At 51.6% G+C, this 21,641-nt stretch overlaps 1 protein-coding gene across 5 annotated transcripts in view; it reads left to right on the forward strand.

The window, feature by feature from the left end:
• TLN1 (talin 1) overlaps positions 1-16,786 on the forward strand; it is a 31,732-nt gene extending 14,946 nt beyond the window's left edge. For 4 of the 5 annotated variants that reach the window (XM_045562845.1, XM_045562849.1, XM_045562847.1 and 1 more), the window contains 38 exons: positions 450-616; positions 1,490-1,618; positions 1,796-1,912; positions 2,002-2,115; positions 2,318-2,452; positions 2,601-2,729; positions 2,902-3,004; positions 3,176-3,384; positions 3,761-3,880; positions 4,093-4,290; positions 4,495-4,634; positions 4,813-4,906; positions 5,008-5,097; positions 5,204-5,326; positions 6,461-6,604; positions 7,046-7,207; positions 7,453-7,593; positions 7,688-7,869; positions 8,065-8,197; positions 8,417-8,518; positions 8,604-8,774; positions 8,863-9,012; positions 9,121-9,222; positions 9,302-9,421; positions 10,174-10,320; positions 10,469-10,635; positions 10,800-10,983; positions 11,074-11,199; positions 11,298-11,414; positions 13,731-13,916; positions 14,037-14,144; positions 14,660-14,765; positions 14,943-15,067; positions 15,179-15,304; positions 15,436-15,498; positions 15,610-15,792; positions 15,948-16,076; positions 16,204-16,786. In XM_045562845.1, coding sequence (XP_045418801.1) covers positions 450-616; positions 1,490-1,618; positions 1,796-1,912; positions 2,002-2,115; positions 2,318-2,452; positions 2,601-2,729; positions 2,902-3,004; positions 3,176-3,384; positions 3,761-3,880; positions 4,093-4,290; positions 4,495-4,634; positions 4,813-4,906; positions 5,008-5,097; positions 5,204-5,326; positions 6,461-6,604; positions 7,046-7,207; positions 7,453-7,593; positions 7,688-7,869; positions 8,065-8,197; positions 8,417-8,518; positions 8,604-8,774; positions 8,863-9,012; positions 9,121-9,222; positions 9,302-9,421; positions 10,174-10,320; positions 10,469-10,635; positions 10,800-10,983; positions 11,074-11,199; positions 11,298-11,414; positions 13,731-13,916; positions 14,037-14,144; positions 14,660-14,765; positions 14,943-15,067; positions 15,179-15,304; positions 15,436-15,498; positions 15,610-15,792; positions 15,948-16,076; positions 16,204-16,329 — 5,168 coding nt within the window. In that variant the 3' untranslated portion in view covers positions 16,330-16,786. The other variant, XM_045562850.1, reaches the window with a different exon arrangement.
• Positions 16,787-21,641: the final 4,855 nt, after the last annotated feature.

The following is a 21,641-nucleotide window of genomic DNA, read 5'->3' on the forward strand; positions in this document are numbered from 1 at the left end:
TTTAATCTCTCTGAAACCTCTGCTTCCCCATCTGCATGGTAGGAATTGAAGCCCCAATTTGCCTTCCTTGGAGAGTTTAAAGAATATTCCAGAGTATACACAAAAATATATGGGAAGTGGTGTGATTAAGAGATAGCCTTCCTTACTCCATCCCCTCACCCTCTAAGCCTTCGCAAAAAGTGTCTCATCTGCTCAAGACTATTTGCTCAAAATACCCATTGGAGACTGTCCTCCCTACCATAAGTACCCATTGGGGAATCTGTTCTCCAAGATCCTAAACCTCAAAAAATAGCCCCAAAGAAATCTCTAGAGAGCTTTTTCCAGTCTCTCTATTGTCCCTAAAAGCCCCCATCTACCTTGTCTACACCACCTTTCCCCACCCTTGTCCCTGCCCCGATACCCTCTCAGTGTCTCTGGCTCCCTCACCTGATTGTGCCCCGCGCTCTCAGGGGAGATGGTGCGACAGGCCCGCATCCTGGCCCAAGCCACCTCTGACCTGGTGAATGCCATCAAGGCTGATGCTGAGGGGGAGAGTGATCTGGAGAATTCACGCAAGCTCTTAAGTGCTGCCAAGATCCTGGCTGATGCCACAGCCAAGATGGTGGAGGCTGCCAAGGTACAAAGCTGCTTTGCACACCCCAGATCAGGCCCTGAAGGGAAGTAGAGAGATCCAGATGGTCACCCTCATCTGATGGGAGAGGCCCAGGAAAAGCAGAAAATACAAAAGAATGAATATAGGGATACTCAGGAAGTAAATGAGGCCCACAGCTGCAGGCAGGTAGTGGCCCAGGCTTCTACCAGTGTGACTCCCAGAGTACTCTTTGACTATGGCAGGCAGCCATATCTTTTTTCTCCCTTTAAGTCCAACGTCCACTACCCTATTTTTCCCTATTTTGCTGCTACCACCTGCCTGAGATTCCCCTCCTTCCTGGTCTCTCCTGTGAATACACATAGGTATTCAGTCTCTGGGGTCTCTGCTGCTAGCAGTACAGGGAAAGACAAGACAGTGGGACACCAAGACACAAGGGTGCAGAGGACCACCAGAAGGAAGCCCAAACAATTCCTTGGCCCCCTGGGCTCTGGGGCTCCTCAGTTTGTAGGAGTAAGCAGGTCCCCTGCTTTGGATTTCCTGAGATGCCTGCTCCAAACTGAGTCCTTTTCCCGGGGAGCCTGCCTCACCCCCACTCACCTGTGGTATCCTGTAGAAAGTGGGAAAAGAAACAAGACCCCTTCACCAAGGAGGGGAGGAAGAAACAATTCCACCTCAAGGAGGGACTTCAGCATCCCACAGAGGATCCTGGGCTCCCAGAGGCTTACCTTGGCCTTCCTCAGGCAGCTCCTCTCCACGGTGATTATCTCTCCGTGGGGCTGCTTAGAGATGACTTCAGGAAAACAAGTGAATTTTAAACTGAGTCTAGAGGGGTCAGAGAAGAGCTTCTTTATGATCCACAGGGAAGCTGGGTGATGACTCTTTCCACCTCTCTCTCAGGGAGCGGCTGCCCACCCTGACAGTGAGGAGCAGCAGCAGAGGCTGCGGGAGGCAGCTGAGGGGCTGCGCATGGCCACCAATGCGGCTGCACAGAATGCCATCAAGAAGAAGCTGGTGCAGCGCCTGGAGGTGAGGCTGGAAAATTAACCAGCAGCAAGCGAGAGCCTGGGAGCTGTGGAGTGATGAACTGTGTGAGACATGCGGAGAGAGTCAGTTAATATTTCCTTGGGGGATGGCAAGGGCAAGGTAGGCAGGGACTGGGCATGGGAGTGCCTGGGGCTTGTCCTGACTGCTCTGTCCTCACAGCACGCAGCCAAGCAGGCTGCAGCCTCGGCCACACAGACCATCGCTGCAGCCCAACATGCAGCCTCCACCCCCAAAGCCTCTGCCGGCCCCCAGCCCCTACTGGTACAGAGCTGCAAGGTGAGACTCCAGGAAGCATGCAGGGGTTGGAAAGAGGGAGCCTTTCCCCCAGTCTGGGGAGGTGGCTCTCATGACATTTTTACCTACAGGCTGTGGCAGAGCAGATTCCGCTGCTGGTGCAGGGCGTCCGAGGGAGCCAAGCCCAGCCTGACAGCCCCAGCGCTCAGCTGGCCCTCATTGCTGCCAGCCAGAGCTTCCTGCAGGCAAGGCACCCTCTCCCCACCTCTCAGAGCAGATCCCTCCCCTTTCTAAGACCTCTGCATCTCCCACAATTTGAATCTCTTGCAATAGTCTCTGTCCCAGTGCCGAGCCCCAATGCCCACCACATCCTGACCATTGTCCCTCCCTGTATCTGAGCCCAATGGGAGGGTGGCACACTTCATCTGCCTGCCTATTCCCCAACAGCCAGGTGGGAAGATGGTGGCAGCTGCTAAGGCCTCAGTGCCAACAATTCAGGACCAGGCTTCGGCCATGCAGCTGAGTCAGTGTGCCAAGAACCTCGGCACCGCACTGGCTGAACTCCGTACTGCCGCCCAGAAGGTATGCGGCTCTGGCTTTGGAAGATGAGGGTGGAGTCCCGAGATGGTGGGGAATCTGTACAGAATCACCACAAACAGGGATGATTGTGTAAGTGGAGGCATTGGTAAGACACAACAGGACCTTCTACACTCTGCTTCCCTTATCGTAGGCCCAGGAAGCATGTGGACCTTTGGAAATGGATTCGGCACTGAGCGTGGTACAGAATCTGGAGAAAGACCTGCAGGAAGTGAAGGCAGCGGCCCGGGAGGGCAAGCTCAAACCCTTGCCTGGGGAGACAGTAAGTATTCTTAAGATCTCATTCTTACTCAAATCCTAAAGTCTTCCTTCCCAGTTGTGCCCCAGAGCTGCCCAAACCTTCCTTTAAACTGCCAGCTGTCCCCAGGTAGCTTCTCAAGTTCCCCCTCATCACCTCCTTCCCCTGAGCTCAAGTCTTCCTCCTTCATCCTTAGATGGAGAAGTGTGCCCAGGATCTGGGCAACAGCACCAAAGCAGTGAGCTCTGCCATTGCCCAGTTGCTGGGAGAGGTTGCCCAGGGCAATGAGAATTATGCAGGTACGTGGGCAGAGGGCCAGCAATGGGGGTATGGTGAGGGAGGTGGGGAGGTGGGGATGGATGAGGGACATCCAGGAGGGGAAATGCAGCTGACAGAGGAAACCACTGGGATCAGGGCCTGGCAATGAAGGCACCTTTTCCCTTCCCTCCTCCCCTTCCTTGTCTCCCCAGGTATCGCAGCTCGGGAAGTGGCAGGTGGGCTGCGGTCACTGGCTCAGGCCGCTAGGGGCGTAGCTGCGCTGACATCAGATCCTGCGGTGCAGGCCATTGTGCTTGACACAGCCAGTGATGTGCTGGACAAGGCCAGCAGCCTCATTGAGGAGGCGAAAAAGGCAGCTGGCCATCCAGGGGACCCTGAGAGCCAGCAGCGGCTTGCCCAGGTCAGCCATTGGGAAGGGGTCACTCCCTTTCTCTCCCTCAGGTCCCTCCCTAGGGCCCAGGGTCTCATGCACACTAACAGAGGGACGTCTTCTCAGATATGCTCTCGGGAGCACCTCTCTGGATTCCACCCCTGGTTCCCTCAGTCTTGGTAGAATGTCTCAGTTGGACTCTGGCATGGGCCTAGCTAAACAGCAAGCTTGGGGAAGTTTAATCACTGTCACTTGATACCGTAACCCCTCAGCCTGTTCACCCAAAACACTCCCTTTCCTCTTTCACTTTCAGAGGCAGTAGAGCTAGTTACTTCCCATGTCCCATGCGTGGAGGGGACCTCCTAAATTGTTCACTTTGGCAACCCTATCTCCATTCCCACCTCAGGTAGCTAAAGCAGTGACCCAGGCACTGAACCGCTGTGTCAGTTGCCTGCCTGGCCAGCGAGATGTGGATAATGCCCTGAGAGCAGTCGGAGATGCCAGCAAGCGACTCCTGAGTGACTCGGTAGGAAGACTGGGGGGCTGGAAGGGACATAGGAGTCAAAGAACTCCAAGCCTATCCTTCCCACTTCTAGTCTGCTCATTTGAGCCTTGCTTCCCAGATTTGTCTCCTTTCACTACTCCCAGGCTAAGTGCCCACCCTTCCAGCTCTCTTTTAACAAATCTTCCTTTCGTCATTTCCCATTCTTCCATCTGACCTCCTCTCTGACCATGCAGCTTCCTCCCAGCACTGGGACATTTCAAGAAGCTCAGAGCCGACTGAATGAAGCTGCTGCCGGGCTGAATCAGGCAGCCACAGAACTGGTGCAGGCCTCTCGGGGAACCCCACAGGACCTGGCTCGAGCCTCAGGTCGATTTGGACAGGACTTCAGCACCTTCCTGGAAGCTGGCGTGGAGATGGCAGGACAGGCTCCGGTATGAAGAGGCAGAGGGTCTGGTTGCATGGTCCCCATTGAGGGTTAGATAGGAGGTGCCTGGGTGACCACAGAGTCCTAACCTGCTCCTGGCTCCTTGCCCTCCCCAGTCTCTAGCAGTACTTGAGTGTCTGGGAAAGAAGATTCCTTTTAGAGACAGATAAGAAAAGACAGGACAGTGTGTTGACCTTCTCACCTTCAACAGAGCCCGGAGGACCGAGCCCAGGTAGTGTCCAACTTGAAGGGCATCTCCATGTCTTCAAGCAAACTTCTCCTGGCCGCCAAGGCCCTATCCACAGACCCTGCTGCCCCCAACCTCAAGAGTCAACTGGCTGCAGCTGCCAGGTGAGTAGGTGCTGGGAAGCCCAGCCCTAGAATGTGTGAGAGATACTGGGGAAGTGGTATTTCATGAGAGGTCCTGGCTTAGGAGCGGTTATAGGCAAAAGATAAATAGCTGGAGACTTCCCATGTACAAAGGACTCAGGAATGGTGACCTATTCACCCAAGTTTCTGTCCCTCCCAGGGCGGTGACTGACAGCATCAATCAGCTCATCACCATGTGCACCCAGCAGGCACCTGGCCAGAAAGAGTGTGACAATGCTTTGCGGGAATTGGAGGTAGACACTTGGTGGGCTGGTGGGGTAAATGCAGAGGAAAGGGTTCTGGTTTGGGCTGAGGGAGGTGTCGTGGCTCTCAACGTCACCCTCCGTGTACACAGACGGTCCGGGAACTCCTGGAGAACCCAGTCCAGCCCATCAATGACATGTCCTACTTTGGCTGCCTGGACAGTGTGATGGAGAACTCAAAGGCAAGTGTAGCCAGGAACCCAGGAGGGAAGAGGGCAGGAAGATGGAACTAACAAGATGCTGCTCTGAGGATATGCTCTGACTCTCCTGATATCCTCTGTTCTTTAGGTGCTGGGGGAGGCCATGACTGGCATCTCCCAGAATGCCAAGAATGGAAACCTGCCGGAGTTTGGGGAGGCCATTGCCACAGCCTCAAAGGCACTCTGTGGCTTCACCGAGGCAGCTGCACAGGTTATTTTCCTGAGATGGGTTCCTAGAACAGCCCTGCTTTCCCTGCCCCATCTCCTCTCAGCATGTAGACAAATCAAGAAGTTTACGTTTACAAAGCCAAAGTGGAGATATTTGTCAGCAATTATTGAGCACCAACAATTCTGATCTCTGTAATCCCTGAACCCCAGGGTTTGGTTATGATTACACTGTCCAACCATGAGGCCTTCCTAGCCTTGGCTATCTCGATATATACTAAATAACATATACAAATCATTTTTTCTGCATAATTATTACTTTATTAAAATAGTATCAGTGACAAAATTTCCAATTATTTGAATCATCACTTATCTTTGCCCTTTTCTATGTTATGAAGTATAAAACTATCTCTTGGCTCTGAGAATATTTTGCTTTGGTATATGAATCGTTAAGCTAGCTTGAGAATTAGTCTCAGACTGTTTCTCCCTGGAAGCCTACCATCCTACTTGCTCAATCTCCTTGTTCCCTATTACATCGGGTACCCTTCTCTATATGGCATGCCTTTTTAAAACCTCTTTGTTGTTTGTTCGTTTGCTTGTTTTCACTTATTTCTGGAAAAGGATAAAGAGGAAAAAGCAAAGCCACCATGTCTTAATAGAAGTACGAATCAAACATTATGATGGTCTTTCAGTCACAAAAATGTTTTTTTGGCAACAATTATACCCATCCTTTCCAAATCTCTGACGCTTGGAGGTGCTGTAAATGTTAATTAGCCTAACAACCTTCATAGTGTTAGACCTATGTCTTTGAAAGAGGCTTTGCCCATATGTGTATGTGTGTGTTTGTATACGGCTTTCAGACCTACAGTAAGCCACACTTTCACCCTAAGAACCAGTACACACACACATCTAAATAGAAGTCCGGTCAAACCCTTATTGTATGACTCCTTTGTTTTTATTTTTTAAATCTTCTGAAATGCTTGAACATATTTAACAAAATGGGAATTTTTTTGTTTTTTCATTTTTAGTGTAAATATAGTTTGTTAATATACCTCCACTCATGTAGAACTCTGGAAAATAAACCCTGTTCTCTAAATCCACCCCACTCCCTTTTGTCCCTACTATCACCATTCGTTTTCCACCTGAAATCTTTATTCCTCACCCCCTTTTCTCTCCCCAGGCCGCATATCTGGTTGGCGTCTCTGACCCCAATAGCCAAGCTGGACAGCAAGGGCTGGTGGAGCCCACACAGTTTGCCAGAGCAAACCAGGCAATTCAGATGGCCTGTCAGAGTTTGGGGGAGCCTGGCTGTACCCAAGCCCAGGTAACTCAAGGGAACGGGGACCACAGGCAAGTCTGGGAAAGGGTAGATCGACTACATGGGGAAAGAGGGAGATGAGACATGTGGGAAGAGGGCAGGAACGCATCTCTAACTTTCCACATGCAGCTTCTCTTTGGGTAACTATCTTCCCCTGCTGTGTGTCTCATCATCCTTTCAGTTACCGCAGTCATAACTTCTCTATGGATGTCTGAGCTTACTCTCCCAGTGGCCCATGCTCCATTAGTACATCTGTCTTTCATCTCCCCTTCCCCCACACTGAGTTCATCTTTGAGTATCTCTGTGTCCTAAATCTTGACTTTTCAGGTGACTCTGTCTTTCCTATTTAGACTTCCAAGAGTATTGCTCTCCGTCCCCCAACCCTAAAATGGCTCCTCCTTGGGTACGTACACTATCTTCATCATGGCTCTTCCATTGTCTCCTCAGGTGCTCTCTGCAGCCACCATTGTGGCCAAACATACCTCTGCACTGTGTAACAGCTGCCGCCTGGCTTCTGCCCGTACCGCCAATCCTACTGCCAAGCGCCAGTTTGTACAATCAGCCAAGGAGGTGGCCAACAGCACAGCCAATCTTGTCAAGACCATCAAGGTTCCCACCATTTGAATTCCCACCATCTCCCTGACCTGTCCAATCTTCTCTCCCCCCGTCCCTCCATTACTCCCTGAGGACTTCTGCCAAATCCCATCTGCCTGAGCCCAAGCCCTTTCCTCTCCAGACTGATCATCACCAGCCTCTCCCACATCCTTCAAGTCCTGGGAGAGAGAGCTGGGCTTCACCTCCTATGCCTCCCACACCTGCAGTCTGAGTCCTGAGGGCCTTTCTGTCACTTCCAGGCGCTAGACGGGGCCTTCACAGAAGAGAACCGTGCCCAGTGCCGAGCAGCGACAGCCCCTCTGCTGGAGGCTGTGGACAATCTGAGTGCCTTTGCATCCAATCCTGAGTTCTCCAGCATTCCTGCCCAGATCAGCCCTGAGGTGAGGCAACGTGAAGGGAGACCTGATGGGCCAGCTTATCACCTCATCCTCTGTGGAGTCATGAGACCTACCTCCCTGCCTCACCTCTCCCCAGGGCCGGGCTGCCATGGAGCCGATTGTGATCTCTGCCAAGACAATGTTGGAGAGTGCTGGGGGACTAATCCAGACAGCCCGGGCCCTAGCAGTCAATCCCCGGGACCCCCCGCGCTGGTCAGTGCTGGCTGGCCACTCCCGTACTGTCTCAGACTCCATCAAGAAGCTTATTACAAGCATGAGGTATTGAGGGGTGGAGATCCGGTATGCCTGGAGCCACGCGTGATAGCAGAATGGAGGGGAGGGCACTTAGGTGCAGTCAGAGGAGACAGTGTTGGGGGACATAGGGGAGAGATAGACTAGCCTTGTTTTAAAGGGATGTTGCCTATATGTGTATGTGTTTGGAGCCTGGTGTTGGAGCCTGTGATGTGTCTCCAGGGACAAGGCTCCAGGGCAGCTGGAGTGCGAGACGGCCATTGCAGCTCTGAACAGCTGTCTGCGGGACCTAGACCAGGCTTCCCTTGCTGCAGTCAGCCAGCAGCTTGCTCCCCGTGAGGGAATCTCCAAAGAGGTGAGGGAAAGAGGGTGATATGAAAGGTTGTATCTGGGAAGAGAGATGTCAGACTCAAGGAAGGTAGGGGTCAGGGGATGGGCTTCATAGGCACATCAGAGGGCTGGGACGTGCCAAGGAGGGTTAGGGAGTTCGGTATGGAAGGAAGAGTGGGATCTGTGCAACCAGAGGGTCCTATTGCAGGTCACAATCAGATCACAATGTCCACTTCCTCCCCAGGCCTTGCATACTCAGATGCTCACCGCAGTGCAGGAGATCTCCCATCTCATTGAGCCGCTCGCCAGTGCTGCCCGGGCTGAAGCCTCCCAGCTGGGACACAAGGTACCTAGGGAGGGAGACACATGGGGAGTCCCAGGGGGCAGGGTGAGCGAGGGGACCTGACCCCCATTTCGACCCCTTGCCTCAGGTGTCCCAGATGGCCCAGTACTTTGAGCCACTCACCCTGGCTGCAGTGGGTGCTGCCTCTAAGACCCTGAGCCACCCGCAGCAGATGGCACTCCTGGACCAGACTAAAACATTGGCAGAGTCTGCCCTGCAGTTGCTGTATACTGCCAAGGAGGCTGGTGGTAACCCAAAGGTACTGAAGGTTGGGAGGGAGGGGCTGTTACTAGTAAGAGGTTGGATAAGCAGGAACAACAGCTCCACTCACTCACTCTGCCCCACAGCAAGCAGCTCATACCCAGGAAGCCCTGGAGGAGGCTGTGCAGATGATGACAGAGGCTGTAGAGGACCTGACAACAACCCTCAACGAGGCAGCCAGTGCTGCTGGGGTCGTTGGTGGCATGGTGGACTCCATCACCCAGGCCATCAACCAGGTTAGAGTCTTGGGGTACCTGTAGTCACTGAGGCTGCCCTGGGCCAGGAGCCCAAGCACACAGGCAGAGATCCTAACAGTCTTGCCCCTTCCCTATCCTCCCCTTCAGCTAGATGAAGGACCAATGGGTGAACCAGAAGGTTCCTTTGTGGATTACCAAACAACTATGGTGCGGACAGCCAAGGCCATTGCAGTCACCGTTCAGGAGATGGTGAGTTTGGGAGGTTATCAGAGGACTGCCCTTGGAGAGCTGAGTTGGAACATAACTTCACTTCTTCCATTATCACCAGGTAACCAAGTCAAACACCAGCCCTGAGGAGCTGGGCCCTCTCGCTAACCAGCTGACCAGTGACTATGGCCGTCTGGCCTCACAGGCCAAGCCTGCAGCTGTGGCGGCTGAAAATGAAGAGGTAAACATGGCGGCAGCTCTGACCCGCCCCTGCCCTCCCAGGAAATCCCAGTGGTGTGCCCCCTGTTCTGTCATGTCAGCCTCTAGGGCTGTCCCACCCTTACCCTCTAGTCTTTCACAGAAAGGGGAACACAGCCTCAGGACCACCTCACTAAAGAGTAATCAGGTTGCTGTGTGGGGACACAGGATCAAAGCCTTCAGTCACAGGGATAAAGGGGACAGCTAAGAATCTCAAGAATTCCCAGTTTTGCCTCTATGGCCTCTGCTGACCCTCATCCAGGCCTTTGGCTCCTCTGCTATGCTGCGAGTCTGTATTCCCTGTTCTTTCTTGTTGCAAACCCACAAAGCTCTTCTTTCCCTAAGCTCCTGGCTTTTCAAGAAAGCAGGTAACTGGATCTTAGCTGGACACAGCTAATCCCCAAACCCAAAACTCTCCACAACCCCATATGGGCCAAATTGTAATCCATGGTCCTCTGATTCAAATACCCAAGCATAAAGTGCTTCTCTCCCTCCTCCTCACTGTGCTTAACACAGTCCTCACCAGTTGGTGCCTACATGCTATTATTTACCATGTGTAGGAGGTGACCTCCTGCCTAAAGGATATGAGACTGGAAAAGTCTATATGCTGGGGAACTTTCAAACTTTTAGTCTGTTATGAATGTTTTTTCTACACCCTTAGTGACTTCTCCAAACACAATGGAGGTGCCCTGAGTGCCACTTGTAAAATTCATCTCTCTTTCCCTCTGCTTACAGATAGGTGCCCACATCAAGCACCGGGTACAGGAGCTGGGCCATGGCTGTTCTGCTCTGGTCACCAAGGCAGGGGCCCTGCAGTGCAGTCCCAGTGATGCCTACACCAAGAAGGAGCTCATAGAGTGTGCCCGGAGAGTCTCTGAGAAGGTGACATGCTCATCCCTGCAGACTGTGGGACTAGCTCCCCAACCTGCAATCTTTGCCCTCCTCCTCCAGCCCTCTCCTCTTGTCCCTCCTCCAAGGCATAGGTGACCTTTCCCTTCCACATGGCACCATGTGACTTTCCCTACCCCAGGTCTCCCATGTCCTGGCTGCGCTCCAGGCTGGGAATCGTGGCACCCAGGCCTGCATCACGGCAGCCAGTGCTGTGTCTGGTATCATTGCTGACCTCGACACCACCATCATGTTTGCTACTGCTGGCACGCTCAATCGCGAGGGCACTGAAACGTTCGCTGACCACCGGTAAGGCGGGAACCGGGCCTGATGGCAGCAGGCAGGTTGGCGCACGGGGCAGAAGAGGCAGGATATCATTAGCTCGTTTGGGGAAGACCTGGATTAGAAGTCTTGGACAGCCTGGAGGGACCGGGGGGATTTGAGGAGAGCTGACTGGCTGGGCCCTCCCTCAGGGAAGGCATTCTGAAGACTGCAAAGGTGCTGGTGGAGGACACCAAGGTCCTGGTACAGAACGCAGCTGGCAGCCAGGAGAAGCTGGCGCAGGCTGCCCAGTCCTCCGTGGCCACCATCACCCGCCTTGCTGATGTGGTCAAGCTGGGTGCAGCCAGCCTGGGATCCGAGGACCCTGAGACCCAGGTATCTACCTGACATCCCTAATTCTGCCCAGAACCACTTCCTGTTCCCCTTCCTCCTCCCACAGACCAGTGCCACCTCTCTGCCCCACAGGTGGTGCTGATCAATGCAGTGAAAGATGTAGCCAAGGCCCTGGGAGACCTCATCAGTGCCACGAAGGCTGCAGCTGGCAAAGTTGGGGATGACCCTGCTGTGTGGCAGCTCAAGAACTCTGCCAAGGTTGGAGGGAATGAGAACACCATGAGGAGGGAGGCACATTAATGTACTTCCTCTTGTTCCTTAAAATGATCCCCTCCCCACTCCCCTGATGCCCCCAGGTGATGGTGACCAACGTGACATCATTGCTCAAGACAGTGAAGGCTGTAGAAGATGAGGCCACCAAAGGCACGCGGGCCCTGGAGGCAACCACAGAACACATACGGCAGGAACTGGCGGTGAGCGCAAGTCTAGGGCATCAGGGACTAGAGTCAGAGAGATGGTGGTAGACTGTGAACCTGAACCTGTGCCTCACATATGTTCACAGAAACATAAACAGTTACACACTCTTCTGTCTCATGGCCCGACTTCTTAAGTGAGCCACTCCCGTGTCTTTCCCTCCCTCACCTGTTTACTCCTTAGCATTGGACACCTGTCTTCTTTCACCACCCTCCTCCCACTCTCTCTAGTCACCAGTGGCCTCTTAGTTGCCACATTCAGTGGCCTCTTCTTGGCCTTCATCCTCTTCAGAATGTCCAAAGCATTTGACTCTGTTAGCAAGCCTGTCTTTGAAATCCTTTCTTCCTTTGGCTTTACTTTTTCTTTCACCACAGGAGTCCAAATTGCATTCCTTTGGCTTTGACACTGGCTTTTCTCTTGCTTCTGGAACGTCTCTTCAGCAGTCATCACTGAATCACCTTCAGCCTAGGAAACGTAGAGGCCTTCCCAGAATCGTACAGACAGCCACCTTTCTAAACTGTTCTCTTCTCTGGCAAGTTTAACCACTTTCATTATTATTCTCCAAAAGTTGACTTCCAGTTCTGAGGTTAGTTCTTTTCAACTGCCTGTTTGACATCACCACCTAGATGCAGGTGACATGGTACTTCCTGTTAATGGGGGTAACAACCTCCCGGTCACGAAGAGTCCTCCTTAATCATCTTTGACTTTGCTGTCTTCTTCACCATGTCTAGGCCGCTGCCAAGTCCTTTCAGCTCCCCTTCCCCATCCTCTCTTCCTCTCTTGCTCCCTCCGCAGTCCCACTGTCAGCACTCTGGGTCACGCTCCTGGGGCTCTCCCACACTCTGGCTGCTATGCCAGTTTCCTGACAGGTCTCACTGCTTTCAGTCTATATTGCTCTCTTCTCTCCTACTCATCTTTCTAATTTCTAAATTCCTCTTTCTGATGTTCTGTTTTCACCTCTATTTGGAGATGTCCAAACTGAAACTCTCCAGTTTGATTTTCTGCCTCCCAAACCTGGTCCTTCCTGGTCTTCCCCAGCTCAGTAAATGGCACCTTTAGTAACTCAGGTCCTAAAGCCAGAAACCCAGCTTTAATGTTTTAGACTTCTCTCTTTCTCTTACTCTCCACATCTAAGCCCATCAGCAAGTCTTGTTAGCACTCCCTTCAACTAGATTCCATTTTCTCTTCCCCTTCTCCCGTCACTACTGCCTGGTCCAATCTGTCACCAGTCCTTATGTGGATTTATGCAACAGTCTCTCTCTGATCTCCGTGCTTCAACACTTGCCCCCTCTAATCCATCCTTTCTACACAGTAGCCAGAATTATCTTTTGAAAATATGAATTAGATTATGTTACTTCACTGCTTAAAGCCTGTCAGTGATGGCCCCTGCCAGCTCCTCCAGTCTCATCTTATCCCACTCTTCTTTCTGTGCCCTGTCCTACTGGACTCTGCCAGTGCTGGGGACATGCCAAGCTCTTGCCTGCTGCAGGCGCTTCCACTTACTTTTCTTCAGCTTTTTGAACATCTTGCTCCTTCCTCTAGTTCTTCAGGCTTCAGCTTAAATGTCACCTCCTCAGAGAGGCCTTTCCTGACCAGCTATCTGAAATAGGGACTCATTTATTTCTCATCACAGCACTTTCTTTATTTCCCTGTAACCCAAAACATCGTCGTTAGTTTTGCTACTTGTTTACTGATTTATCGCCTGTTTCCAAAATTAGAATGTAAGCTCCGTGAGAACAAGAACCTTATCTACCATGTTCCCCTTCGCATCCCTAGCACCTCGCACAGAAACCACCACCTAGCTGATCTTTAATGACCATGTGTGGATTAAACACATACATCAAAATATTTTTATGACTTTTATGTAAAATTCCAAGTTCCTCAGTCTGATATTCACGGCCCCAACAACCTTTTCTCCACCATTCCTTGATACTCTCCCACTGACATCTTGGTTATTCATGTCCTACCATTTACCTAAAAATGCCCTCCTGTTTTCTACATCTCTTGAGACCCACCTTTGCCACTCTCCCCTTCAACTCTTCTATTTCAGGAATGAAAACGCAGCCAAAAGCTACTTCTTTAATTTCAAACAAACAAACAAACTCTCCCCGATCATTTTAGTCAGAAATGATGACCAGCTGCCTTCTGTTATATTAGCTGTGAGGCATGAACATCTGCAAGGACTTGACCTACAATAAGTACTCCGGGAATGCTTGTTGAATAAACACTTGGACGAATGAACCAGATCACACGGGTGCAGGGTACTGCACTGTCTCAGTCACTGTCGAATCTTTCTTCTTGTCCTGCCCCCACAGGTCTTCTGTTCCCCGGAGCCGCCTGCCAAGACCTCTACCCCAGAAGATTTCATCCGAATGACCACGGGTATCACCATGGCAACAGCCAAGGCTGTTGCTGCTGGCAATTCCTGTCGCCAGGAAGATGTCATTGCCACAGCCAATCTGAGCCGTCGTGCTATCGCAGATATGCTTCGAGCTTGCAAGGTAGAAATCCTGGTAGTGAAGCAGCTTTGGGGAAGAACATGGTATGGGAGAAACTGTAGGGATTTGGAGGTCCTGGAGCTCTTTGGGATCCTAAAGCTAACATATTACTCTGGGGGACAGGAAGCAGCTTACCACCCGGAAGTGGCCCCTGAGGTGCGGCTTCGAGCCCTGCACTATGGCCGGGAATGTGCCAACGGCTACCTGGAACTCTTGGACCATGTGCTGCTGGTAAGGGAGGGAGTTGCCGGCTCCTCATACCAGCCTACCTGAATACACGGACCTCTTCCCGCAAGCCTCAGACCCTGCTCTTTCATTTTTTGCTCCAATATCCTCCCTACCCACCATCTATTGCCCAAATCTGTTCTTGTTTCCAAGTCTCCCTTTCTCTGGGGCCCCACCATTCTTGCTGTCTTTGGTACTCCCACTCAACTACTCTTCTTCCTCTTTTTCTTTTCTCCTCTCTTCCCACCTGACCACTCCCTCCTCTACCTTTGTCATCTCTTCTTTCTTCTCATTTCATCATCCTCCTTGCTCCTTGTCAGCCGGTGAGTGACGCAGCCCCACCGTCTTCGTGTGTGCAGTGTGATGCATGGAGTATATTTGGATAGGCAGCGTGGTGTTTGCGGGCTGTAGTGTGGAGTGCTCCAGGGATGGGGGGCGGGGGGCCATGGTCTGCCGTGTTTATAGATCAGGGTAGACCCTAAGATGTGATGCTCTTTGTCCCCTGACCCCTTCTTCCCCAGACCTTGCAGAAGCCAAGCCCAGAACTGAAGCAGCAATTAACAGGACACTCAAAGCGTGTGGCTGGTTCAGTCACTGAGCTCATCCAGGCCGCTGAGGCAATGAAGGGTGAGGAGTGACCAGGGGCAGGGAGGGCAGGAAAACCCCTGTCATGGTACGATCTCTGCTTCCTGGTTGGACGGCTCTGAGCTAGCCTCTGCCCGTAGTCCCCCACAGGTACTGAGGCCTGGTAACACGACCTCCTTGCTCTGCCTTAGCCTCTTTCTTCCCTCTTCAACTCATCAGGAACAGAATGGGTGGACCCGGAGGACCCCACAGTCATTGCTGAGAATGAGCTCCTGGGAGCTGCAGCTGCCATTGAGGCTGCAGCCAAAAAGCTAGAGCAGCTGAAGCCCCGGGCCAAGCCCAAGGTCAGTCCTGCCCCCTCCCTTCCTCCACCCTCATAATGGTAGGATGTCTCTGCCTTCAGCCCCCTCTCTGACTTTGCATCTCTCTCTGCGACCTTTGTTTCTTTATTACAGGAGGCAGATGAGTCCTTGAACTTTGAAGAGCAGATACTGGAAGCTGCCAAGTCGATTGCAGCGGCCACCAGTGCGCTGGTAAAGGCTGCATCAGCTGCCCAGAGAGAACTGGTGGCCCAAGGGAAGGCAAGTACTTAAATACCCAAAAAAATGGGGACAGGGTGGCAGCTTTGTTGTGCATGCCCACATTGGTGGCCTGAGAGGCTTTGAAGTGAGGAGAGCACAGGTCTCAGCAGGCTCTCCGCCTTCCTCCACAGGTGGGCGCCATTCCAGCCAATGCACTGGACGACGGGCAGTGGTCCCAGGGCCTCATTTCTGCTGTGAGTGTACAACACCCAATAGGTCTCTCTGAGTTTGAGAGACTTGAGAAGGCTAGAGCGGGGATAGACCAGGGCAAGAGGTATATTCTAATGTAACTCTCCTTGCTTCAGGCCCGGATGGTGGCTGCAGCCACCAACAATCTGTGTGAGGCAGCCAATGCAGCTGTACAAGGCCATGCCAGCCAGGAGAAGCTCATCTCATCAGCCAAGCAGGTAGCCGCCTCCACAGCCCAGCTCCTTGTGGCCTGCAAGGTCAAGGCTGACCAGGACTCTGAGGCAATGAAACGGCTTCAGGTGAGGAACCCTGACCCATCCCATTGTCCTTTGGGCTGCACTGCTTTAAACTGTCACCCCCAAAATAATACATTTCTATGAGGGAGTGGAGGGACTCTCCCTCTCCACTGGGACCCCACCTGAGTTCTCAACTCACGCTGCTTTTTCTCGCCCAGGCTGCTGGCAATGCAGTGAAGCGAGCCTCAGATAACCTGGTGAAAGCGGCACAGAAGGCGGCAGCCTTTGAAGACCAGGAGAATGAGACAGTGGTGGTGAAGGAGAAGATGGTCGGGGGCATTGCCCAGGTGAGCTTCTGCCCAGACACTCTGAGGGACACTGTCAGGAGGGCAGTCTCGCCTGTGCTGGCCCTAACCACCCTGTACCCCTAATGAACATACTTACTGAACTGAGTCCCTGATCTGCGTCCCTCAGATCATCGCAGCACAGGAAGAGATGCTTCGGAAGGAACGAGAGCTGGAAGAGGCACGGAAGAAGCTGGCCCAGATCCGGCAGCAACAGTACAAGTTCCTGCCTTCAGAGCTGCGAGACGAGCACTAGGGAAACCGCTTCTATTTAACACAGACCCAACCCAGAGACTGTGCCTGCCACTACCAAAGCCTTCTGGGCTGTCAGGGCCCGACCTGCCCAACCCCAGCACTCCCCAAAGTGCCTGCCAAACCCCGGGCCTGGCCCTGCCCAGTCCCACTGCACATCCCCCATCCGCTCCCCAGCTCCCTCCAAGTGCCTTCATGCCCTAGGGCCCCCTAAGTGCCTGCCCATCCCCAGAGTATTAACGCTCCAAGAGTATTATTAACACTGCTGTACCTCAATCTGAACCTGCCAGGGCCCCAGCCCGCTCCACCCTGCCAGCAGCTTCCAGCCAGTCCCCACAGCCTCAACAGCTCTATGCATCCTTTTTTGATACTATTTACCCCCACCCCCAGCTACTTATGGGGGCCACAGGGTTGTAAGCCCCAAACAGGTCATCCTCCAATAAAGGAGATTCTGCCTACAACCTCTGCCTGGCTTCATGAGAAGATGGGAGAATCCTCCCAGGGCAGTGGGGGGGAGAGTGGGATTGAGTCCTGTCACCCAGCTTAATCTGGCTTGAAATGGGAGAAGGGGAGACTAGCAGTCTGCCCCCTGAGGTCCCTTCCTTCTCCTTGTACCCAGATCCCTAAAGTCACCCTGCTTGGGAAGCTGTGCCTGAGAAGTTGTATTCCTGGTGTCCCCCACCTCACTGGCCAGCACCTAAGCCTCACCAAGTGTCATTTTCTGCTGCTGGGACAGCAGCTGCCGCAACTCTTTGTGGCTACCAGGACACTCTGTTCTTCATAACTACTGAGAGTAGGTGAACAAATCCAGTCCCTGGCCAAATTCAAATTTTCAAAAGCAGCTTTACTAAAAATAATAAGCCCGTAAAATATGTGTCTGAACCTAAGAGAACTATGGCCACAGAATTGGTTGAAGCCTTTAACAAGCAAAAAAATCCAACCTGAGGCTGCCTCCTGTGTAGGACAGTGCTGGAAGGAAAGGAATAAGAAAAGCTTGACCCAGCTGTGAGGCTTTATATTAGAGGACAGAATTCCCCTAGTGGCCAGGCAGGTGCTGGTAGCCCCATTCTGGCAGCCCAGCTAATCTGGAGGGTCGGTGAAGGGAGGCTGCCAGGGAGGTGAGTGCTGTGTGATTCCACTTCCTTCCGCATTCACCCCCCTCTGCCCACGCTGCATGGATTCTCTGGCATCCTCTTAGGTTGGCCACTATTTTCATGCATGATTCTTTAGCCAACCCTGCTGCTCAGTATGTTATTTACTTAATACTTCTCCCTCCAACAAGAACACAAATATTACCCATCTGCTACTTACTCTGGGCACCTAACACCTACTCCTCCCCATTAGAATAAGTTTAAAGTTGACGGAATTACTTTGTCCTCCCCAGGGCAGCCGACTGGGGATAGTGCCAACTTCCTACCATCACTCCTGTCACCTGTGACGCATTCATTCAAATTTACTAAGCCATGCCTGTGCTAAGCACTGGAAAATCAAGATGTATTATCACTTCTCTCACGCAGAGACTGGCAACTCCAGTACATGCTGCTGTGGCCCCCTAATCCCAGATTCAATGTCACAGCATCGTGAGTTGAGGACTTTGGATCCCTTCTGCAACCTCCCTGATAAGTGGTAGTCCAGACTCTGAACTCCTCCAACTAGGAGTCCAGGACAGCTGCTCACTCCTGCTACCATTTCCCTGTCATGTCCTCAGGAACTGTGACCAATCACGTACCTCTCACTAGTGATGCTTTGGGAGCCTTCTGGGGACAGGCTCTAACACCCATTAGACCAACTTCTTCAAATATAGTCCTCAGACCCCTAGGGATTCCCAAGACCCTTTCAGGGGTCCATAGGTCAAAATTATTATTATTTTATTTTTTTGGTAGAGTGTCTCGCTCTTGCTCAGACTGGACTCAAACTCCTGAGCTCAAGCGATCTTCCCGTCTCAGCCTCCCAGAGTTCTAGGATTACAGGCATGAGCCACCATGCCTGGCCCAAAATTATTTTCATAATAATACCAAGACATTATTTTCCTTTTTCACAGTGTCAACATTTGTACTAACAGCACAAAAATATTAGAGGATAAAACTGCCTTAGCACAAGTCAAGGCAGTAGCCCCAAACTGTACAAATAGTCATTATATTCTTCACTGCCATGCGTTAGCAATTTAAGAAATAAATGCCAAATTTACATGTAAGAATGTCCTTGATGAAGTAGTAAAAACTTATTAATTTTATTAAATCTTAATCCTTGAGTAAATTGTCTTTCCAGTACTTGTCTAATAAACTGGGAAGTATGCATAAAGCACTTCTGCTGCATACCAAAGTATGATGGTTTTCTTGAGGAAAGAAATTAAGCCATTCTTTGAGTTGTGAGCTGAACTAGCTGCTCTTTCATGGTACACCACGTTTACTAGAAAGCATGACCAAGAAACTGGTTATCAGACCTGGGTATCTGTCAGACTTTCTCACAAAAAGGAACAAAATGAGTATGTCACTTCAGAAAAAACTCCGACAGTGTTTGTTGCAAATGATTCAATTTGAGCTTCGTATCATTGGCAAACAGTGAAAATTTGAATTTTGTAAAACACGTTATTTGCCAGCATATGCTTCAAAGCGTCCCAAAATTTGAAACGTAAAAGACTTTCCTGTTGAAACTGATGGTGATATTAAGGAATGTGTTTTTTTAAATAATAATAATGAAATGTGTCAACATTTGAAAGATCTGCATAGCACAGTGAATCAACACTTTCCAAATGACCAATGCATGATGTTACAAAATTATGCATGGTTAAAAGATCCAATCAAGGCATGATACAGCGTTGGTGGTATAGTGATGAGGATAGCTGCCATCCAATCAAGGCATGATAGAGACCAGTGGATTTTAATTTAACATAGTACAAAAAGGTCATTGATAATGGTTTCAGTTTCCACATTGCAATTAACCCTTCAGAAACTACCATTTGTCCAGTTTTGGTGTAGTATCAAAGAACAATATCCACAATTATCTGAAAAGGTTATAAAAGTAAGATTCCAACTATATATCTGTTTTGAGTCTGGATTTTTTCCATATATAGTACTTCAGACAAACCACCAGATCAAATGCAGCAACAGATCAAATGCAGAAGCAGATTTTGAGAATCTAGCTGTCCCCTATTAAGCCAGATAGGAAAGAGATTTGCAGCTAGGCATGGTGGCTCACTCCTGTAATTCCAGCAACTAGGGAGGCTGAGGCAGGAGGATCCCCTTGAGCCCAGGAGCTTGAGGCTGCAGTGAGCTATGATCATGCCATTGCACTCTAGCCTGGGTGACCCTATCTCCTACAAAAAGAAAGAAAAAAAAAAGATTTGCAAAAATGTAAAATAATTGTACATAAATAAGTAAATGTAAAAACTCTCACTAATTTGGGGAGTAGAAATAGTCATTTTTCATTTATTAACGTTATTTATGTTAACATGGTTAATGTGTAATGGGCTTATTTTATTTTGAATGAATTAATAAATATTTTAAAGCTTTCTCGGTTTCCATTTTAATATGGCAAGTATTGCTAGATATAACCCACTTCAACAAAAGCTCTTTGGGGTCCTCAATGATTTTTAAGAGTGTAAGGTGTTCTAAGAACAGAAGGCTCGAGAACAGCTGCACTAGATCATGAGTTTCTCTAGATCCACACCATATTAGTATATTTGTGTACCCAGACATTGGTACACAGAAAACTCATTTGGCAAATGTTTATCAGGTGCCAACTCTATGCCTGGTGCTGTGCTAGGCATTGGGGATTGAAAATTGAAAACAACAGTTCCTCTTCCGGAGGACTCACAGACCAGTGGAAGGGACAACAGGTACAAGGACAGTTACAGCACTGGGGTAGAATGAGAGTGATCAGTTGGAGGGGGTGGGCTGGGTCGTGGCCAGGGAAGGCTTCCCAGAAAAGCTGACACTTGATCTGAGTCTGAAAGGCCACCAGGAAGCCTAGGGGAAGGGCATTTTAGGGAGAGGGAACAGAATGCATAAAATGGGGAAGCTCTGAGAAAAGTACAGCTATTTCCAGCTCCAGCCCGTACCTCAGTATAAATGCAGCATGAAGTACAAGTCTCAGTATTGGGGGTGACGCTGGGAATGAAAGATGAGGTTAGAGAGGTAGGCAGGATCCAAAACAAAAGCCCTTCTATACCATATTAAGAAGTGTGGATATTTTCTCCTCAAAAGGAGCAGGGAGTAGGGAGGGGTTGTGGAGTATTTTAGATCCTATTCGCATTAACTTTTTAAAAGGTCTTTGGCAGCAATGTCGTGGGAGGATTGAATGAATGAATGAGTTGGGAACCAGAAAGCCCATAAAAGACCTAGACTGGAGGTAATATAAGCTGCCCAAGGCAAATCCAGACTCTGAGGAGGAACCTAATTTGTAGGAAGTAGAATCTCCAGGATTAAGCGGACGTGAGAAGTGAAGGGCGGGGAGCACTTGATAACCCCAAGGGTCTAGCATAGGCTACTGGGCGGAGGAGGTGTCTTTCACGGAGTTTGGGCAACACTTCGAGGTCAGGTGAGGTCGCTCCCTGTGCAGTTAGGCAGATCTGAGTGCATTTTCGCGCCCCCTTCCTGCGGCCCACGGTTCCCACGGGGCGCAGCCCCCCGGCAGAATCCAGGCCTCCCGCCCCTTGAGGCGAACCGCTCCCTCCCGGGCTCCGCCGCCCCGTCTCTCCTCCCCTTCCCACTCCTCCGGGGCGGCTCTCCACTTCCTCTCCCCTCACCCCAGCCCAACGGAAAATGAAAACAAACAGCCTAGCGCCGCGCGCCCCGCACTTCCCGACCCGAGGCCCCGGCTCTGGGAGCCGCTCTTGCGGCCTCGGGCGGAGGGGATCGCGCCCCGGGCTCCCGACGCCGCGCCGCTCAGCAACTCGCCCCCTCGCCCCCTGCCTTCCCCGCCCCAGCCCGGCCCCGCCTCCCCCGGGGAAACATCCCAAAAAAGGGCAGAAAAGAACATTTGGCATAAAGTTGGCCCACTGGGGGAGAGAAGAGAGTCCGCTGGGAGAAGGGGAGGAGAAGGGAGGGCGCGCGGGGGAAGGAGGGGGAGGCGAAAGCTCGGGGGCGGCGGGGCGGGGCGGGCAGAAGAGGCGGGGGAAGGTGGCGGAAGGGGACTTGTCCCGGGTGGGAGTGGGGGCGGGGAGCGCGCGGTGACGAGCCGGGCCGTAGCCGCGTGGAAAGTATGCGGGGCACGTGGGGGGCGGGACAGGCGGGGCGAGGAGCCGGGTCCCGAGCCGCCCGGGCTGGCAGAGGAGGGACCTGGCTCCTGGGGCAGGGGCAGGGGCTGGGAGGGGAA

Source organism: Lemur catta, chromosome 10, assembly GCF_020740605.2.
Source record: "Lemur catta isolate mLemCat1 chromosome 10, mLemCat1.pri, whole genome shotgun sequence".
Lineage (NCBI taxonomy): Eukaryota > Metazoa > Chordata > Mammalia > Primates > Lemuridae > Lemur > Lemur catta.